At 58.4% G+C, this 5,666-nt stretch overlaps 1 protein-coding gene across 3 annotated transcripts; it reads left to right on the top strand.

Annotated features, from left to right (window-relative positions):
• Positions 1-223: 223 nt before the first annotated feature.
• On the top strand, positions 224-5,020 carry Nkx2-1 (NK2 homeobox 1). Of its 3 annotated transcripts, XM_031357068.1 has the most exons (4): positions 224-1,439; positions 2,487-2,631; positions 2,733-3,118; positions 4,016-5,020. In XM_031357068.1, exons 1-4 carry the CDS (start codon positions 1,367-1,369, stop codon positions 4,759-4,761), a joined length of 1,350 nt encoding a protein of 449 aa, XP_031212928.1. In that variant the 5' UTR covers positions 224-1,366; the 3' UTR covers positions 4,762-5,020. The 3 variants fall into 3 exon arrangements, with proteins under 3 accessions (XP_031212928.1, XP_031212930.1, XP_031212929.1); XM_031357070.1 differs by lacking the exon at positions 2,487-2,631 and having other exon boundaries at positions 1,158-1,439; XM_031357069.1 differs by lacking the exons at positions 224-1,439; positions 2,487-2,631 and adding an exon at positions 1,452-1,947.
• Positions 5,021-5,666: the final 646 nt, after the last annotated feature.

Genomic DNA, 5,666 nt, shown 5'->3' with positions numbered 1-5,666 from the left:
ATCCCTTTCCCAAAGCTAGCAGGTCTGGGTCATGCCATCAAACCAGGTCTGCATTGCGCTCTGCCTGCCCTTTCTGTCGTTCACTTGATCCAGCGTACCTTCCCCTCCCTGCACTCTAGACACCGTAGACCAAAGTGTGTTGATGGGGTCTGAGCTCATCTTGAGAGCGCCCCCCAGAGAAGTCCCTGAGAAAGGAGAGCGCCCAGCTCTGCTTTCCACTTGTCCTTAGCTACACAAGACACAACGCACCTGGCCGCTTAAAGTCGGGGTTCCCTGCTTCAAAGCCACCTCGGGGTCGGTTCGAAAATGCGGGCCCAGATGGCAGGCCCGCAGGTGCCCAGAGCCTTCACGACGGAGGTAGGTGGTGAGGAAAGCTAATGTTAGTATAGTCGTCGGCTTTGTGTTGAGGGAGTAGAGAGCACTCTTCAAGGAGAGATCTTAAAAAGCAAATAAAACAACTTTCCATACTATAATTGCTATTAATGGAAAGGAGCCTACCCTGCTGAATTAAGTAGTTCAAAACTGCTTGTTCATTATCGGGAGCTCCCTCGCTACAAGGAGGGGAAAGAAAATGTGAAAACAAAAACCAAAATCAAGAAGCCTCCTTGACTGGCCGCCGAAGTGTCTAGGAGGCACCTGCCGGGCCAGGAAGCACTCCGCCCTCCCAGCCTCTAGCGCCCCAAGGAAGCTCAAAACAGCAGACAAGCAAAGGCAAAACAAAAACAAACAATAACGAAAACGCTTAAATTCCAAGGAGAGAGAGAAAAAAATGGAGGTGGTCTCCAAATCTGTACCACGCAGGGCTTGGCTGGGTAACCCACTCAGCTGCTGCTCCTGACCTGGTAACAGCAATGAGGCTGACGCCCCCGGCCCCGCTAGGGAGCACAGCCCACAGCTCCCCCTTGCCAGGCGCCCAAGGACCCTCAAGGCGCGGGGCTCACACTTGAAGCCTGGGAACGCTCAGACAGGAAACCCACTTCCTCCTAAGCAGTTTCTTGCTAGCCGGATGAGAGGCGCCCAATTGAAGCAGAGTGATCCTCATCTCCTAATATCCAGCGTGGCCACAAAGCGACCGGCCATTTACGCCGCCACTTTAGACAAAGATATTTGGTTATTCCCGGGGAAGCGAGTGCACTTTTGCATGGCTGAGCTCCGGGAGGAGGCGAGCCTCAGCCCAGCCTCCCGCCCGCTGGGCTGCGGGCGTCGAGATCTTCGCCTCCTCCCGGACCACGAGTTCCACCCGGGTTCAGACTCAGTTCCACTCTGCAACGGACCTGCGGGCGCTCACGCGGCTCCCGGCCCGGGATTTCACTGAAGCATCCTAGGGGAAAACAGCGGGGATCGGAGCTGGGGTGCTGGGACTGGGATGTCTTCGGAAAGACAGCACCAGCTTCGGAAGCCGAAGTATCCAGGCCATGGGCAAGGGTCAGGGGCACCAGGTTTGTTCGAGATGGGGCAACTTCCGTGGTGGACTCTCACGTTAATACCCGCACCCTTAGCCTCCTAGCTCAGAAGGCCAGCGGTGTGTACTTGCCTGGGCCGGTAAAAGGGGTGGAGAAAGGGAGCGGCGGGGTGGGGTGGGCTGGGGGGCTGGTCCGCCAGGGAGCCAGGAGCTTGGGGGTGGGGGGTGGCGCGGGGATCGGTGACAGCCTCCCGGAGGCAGTCGTTCCCTTACTCAGCTCCCCCCTCCGCCCGCTGGGATTCTCTCGGGTAAGGGGAAAGGGGGCGGGGAGCAGAGGTGTCCCTCTGACGGCGGCAGAAGAAGCAGACAGACTGACAGACACATAGACCAACAGTGCAGCCCCAGGGTTCATCCCCAGACTCGCACACTCTTTTTGGTGGTGACTGGGGCTCAGCGCAGCGAAGCCCGATGTGGTCCGGAGGCGGTGGGAAGGCGCGGGGCTGGGAGGCCGCAGCGGGAGGGAGGAGCAGCCCCAGCAGGCTCAGGTGAAACCCCCGCTCCCTGCTCCTCAGCCCCCTTCTCCCCAAAGACCTGCCCCTGACCCCGGAACCCCGACCGAATTGGACCGCGGTTCCACTTTGTAACTCCCCAAGTTGGTTGTAAAGCAGTATTCACCTTCCCTCTTCCTTTCCATCCCTCCCCTTAGGTTATTCTCTACCCCACCTCTGGCCCTCCCGCTCTCGGTTCCCTCCTCCTTTTCCTCTCCCCCACCCCCCCGCCTTTTCCTCGAGCGCCACAGGCACCCCACAAAAATGGGGGTGGGGGTGTCCAAGGGAGGGAGAAAGTAATGCTTTGGTTCTCTCTCTCTCTCTCTCTCTCTCTCTCTCTCTCTCTCTCTCTCTCTCTCTCTCTCTCTCTCTCTCTCTCTCTCTCTCTCTCTCTCTCTCTCTCTCTCTCTCCTTCTTTCTCTCTTTGAGACCTAAAAAATCTTGACAAGTGAAGCTTTAAGGTGTTTACCTTGTCATCAGCATGTAAGCTAATTATCTCGGGCAAGATGTAGGCTTCTATTGTCTTGTTGCTTTAGCGCTTATGCCCCGCCTCTGGTGGCTGCCTAAAACCTGGCGCCGGGCTAAAACAAACGCGAGGCAGCCCCCGAGCCTCCACTCAAGCCAATTAAGGCGGACTCGGTCCACTCCGTTACGTGTACATCCAACAAGATCGGCGTTAAGGTAACACCAGAATATTTGGCAAAGGGAGAAAAAAAAAAAGTAGCGAGGCTTCGCCTTCCCCCTCTCCCTTTTTTTTTTCCTCCTCTTCCTTCCTCCTCCAGCCGACGCCGAATCATGTCGATGAGTCCAAAGCACACGACTCCGTTCTCAGTGTCTGACATCTTGAGTCCCCTGGAGGAAAGCTACAAGAAAGTGGGCATGGAGGGCGGCGGCCTCGGGGCTCCGCTCGCAGCGTACAGACAGGGCCAGGCGGCCCCGCCGGCCACAGCCATGCAGCAGCACGCCGTGGGGCACCACGGCGCCGTCACCGCCGCCTACCACATGACGGCGGCGGGGGTGCCCCAGCTCTCGCACTCCGCCGTGGGGGGCTACTGCAACGGCAACCTGGGCAACATGAGCGAGCTGCCGCCTTACCAGGACACCATGCGGAACAGCGCCTCGGGCCCCGGATGGTACGGCGCCAACCCAGACCCGCGCTTCCCCGCCAGTAAGTGAGGCTGCCGCGGGCTGAGCACGGGAGGCGCGGTCAGCGAGGCCCGCTAGGTGCGGTGCCCGCCGGCGCTAGGCATCGGGGTGGGCAGCCGAACGGCCTCGGGTTAGGAGTGGGGTGCGGACGCTGGGCTTTCTTCCCCCCGCTGGGCGAGGGTTTCAAAGGAGGCACTTGGGAGAGCGGGGGTCCTGCGGACGGATGCTGGCACGGGGCCACCGCAGGCACCGACGACAGGCTTGGTGCTGAAGACTTCGGGGAGCTAAGGGAGGCCCATCCGGAGTTAGGGACTCGGACCAGAGGAGTTAGAGACCAGGAGGGGCAAGTAGAGAGAGCCGCCCTGCTGGGACGCATCCTGGTCGGGCGCCTCGATTTCTAAAAGTCTCTGGGCGGGTTGGGAGGGCGCGCAGCTCTAGAGGAAGCTCTAAATGGGTCGGGCGGGTGGGTGCCCTCATCTAGAGCCTGCAAGTGGGAAAACAAGAGGCCAAGCGCCTAGAAGTTGGGACGTTTGAAAGTGAAAAAAACTCCCTTTTGTTAAGCTCCTGAAGTTGGGGTCTACCGTCCAGCCCTAGCTCTCTGCACCCCTGGGTTTCCCACCTGGCTTGGGTACGAAAGGAGCCGAGGCGCCCTCTTCCCTCACTGCACATTCTGGGTCTAAAGAGACACTGACACCGATGTGCAGTGGCTAGACTTGAAACCCTTAAACAGTTCGACGGCCCGGTCCGGGGAAGGCACTAGCCACTCCCTGGCTAGCTGGGTCTCTTTCGGGGAAAGAGCACTAGGCGGCCTAGGTGAGGAGGATGCCGTCGAAAGTTGGGGCCGGCGGGCCAAGGGCACAGAAAGCGGGGTTGCCTCGGCCCCGGCCCCAGCCGACCGCTGTGCGTTTGTCGCTTACAGTCTCCCGCTTCATGGGCCCGGCGAGCAGCATGAATATGAGCGGCATGGGCGGCCTGGGCTCGCTGGGGGACGTGAGCAAGAACATGGCCCCGCTGCCCAGTGCGCCCCGCCGGAAGCGCCGGGTGCTCTTCTCCCAGGCGCAGGTGTACGAGCTCGAGCGACGTTTCAAGCAACAGAAGTACCTGTCGGCGCCGGAGCGCGAGCATCTGGCCAGCATGATTCACCTGACACCCACGCAGGTCAAGATCTGGTTCCAGAACCACCGCTACAAGATGAAGCGCCAGGCTAAGGACAAGGCGGCGCAGCAGCAACTGCAGCAGGACAGCGGCGGCGGCGGAGGCGGCGGTGGCGGCGCGGGATGCCCGCAGCAGCAGCAAGCTCAGCAGCAGTCGCCGCGCCGGGTGGCCGTGCCGGTCCTGGTGAAAGACGGCAAACCCTGCCAGGCGGGCGCCCCTGCCCCGGGAGCCGCCAGCCTGCAAGGCCACGCGCAGCAGCAGGCTCAGCAGCAGGCGCAGGCGGCGCAGGCGGCTGCCGCGGCCATCTCGGTGGGCAGCGGTGGCGCGGGTCTAGGAGCACACCCGGGCCACCAGCCGGGCAGCGCAGGGCAGTCCCCGGACCTGGCGCACCACGCAGCCAGCCCCGCAGCGCTGCAGGGCCAAGTCTCCAGCCTATCCCATCTGAACTCCTCGGGCTCGGACTACGGCGCCATGTCTTGCTCTACCTTGCTTTATGGTCGGACCTGGTGAGACGTGGGATGCGCCCGAGCCCTGCGCGACTTCACCGCTACCCATCTCTGCCTTCCGCAAAGACCACCATTCGCCCGCTGCTCCAAGCGCTTCTACTTTTCTTAAGAACCTGTTTATGTTTAGACCAAGGAAAAGTACACAAAGACCAAACTGCTGGACGACTTCTTCTTCCTCCTCCTCCTCCTCCTCCTCCTCCTCCTCCTCCCCTTCTTCCTCTTCTTCCTCTTCTTCTTCTTCTTCTTCTTCTTCTTCTTCTTCTTCTTCTTCTTCTTCTTCTTCTTCTTCTTCTTCTTCTTCTTCTTCTTCTTCTTCTTCTCTTCTTCTTCTTCTTCTTCTTCTTCTTCTTCTTCTTCTTCTTCTTCTTCTTCTTCTTCTTCTTCTTCTTCTTCTTCTTTTCTCCTTCCTCCTTCCTCCTTCTTCTCTCCTTCCTCCTTCCTTCTTCCTTCTTGTCCCCGCTCCTCCCTTTCCCTTTCTTCCCTCCTCTTCTACGTTTCCTTCTTCTTTCTTCCTTCATCTTCCCCCCCTTTTCTTTCTCTTTCCTACCTAAAACTTGTGGACTTTTTTTTTTTAACATAAAAAGAAAATAGAAACAGCAAAGCAAATTCAGCCCTTTACGGATTCTTTAAAAAGAGAAGGACAGAGAACAAATTTGGGGTGTCTTTCTGGTAGTTCACATGGGTTCCCAAGCTTAGGCATGGCACAGTTTTGGAGCCTGCTCTATGCTTCCATGGCCCTGAACTCTAAAGACGGAAAACTTCCCTATGGATGCACTCTGCCAGCAAAGTGAGCTTGCTTGTAAATACCGGGATTTTTCGTTTGTTTGTATGTTTCAGAAGGGAGGACAGAAGCTGGAGAGAGGAAAGATCTTCAGCATAACCCATTTGTACCTGACACAAAGGAAGTGT

This window comes from Mastomys coucha, unplaced genomic scaffold, assembly GCF_008632895.1.
Source record: "Mastomys coucha isolate ucsf_1 unplaced genomic scaffold, UCSF_Mcou_1 pScaffold6, whole genome shotgun sequence".
NCBI classification, from domain to species: Eukaryota; Metazoa; Chordata; class Mammalia; order Rodentia; family Muridae; genus Mastomys; species Mastomys coucha.
The sequence above is the reverse complement of the archived record's forward strand: the minus strand, read 5'-3'. Positions and strand labels throughout refer to the sequence as shown.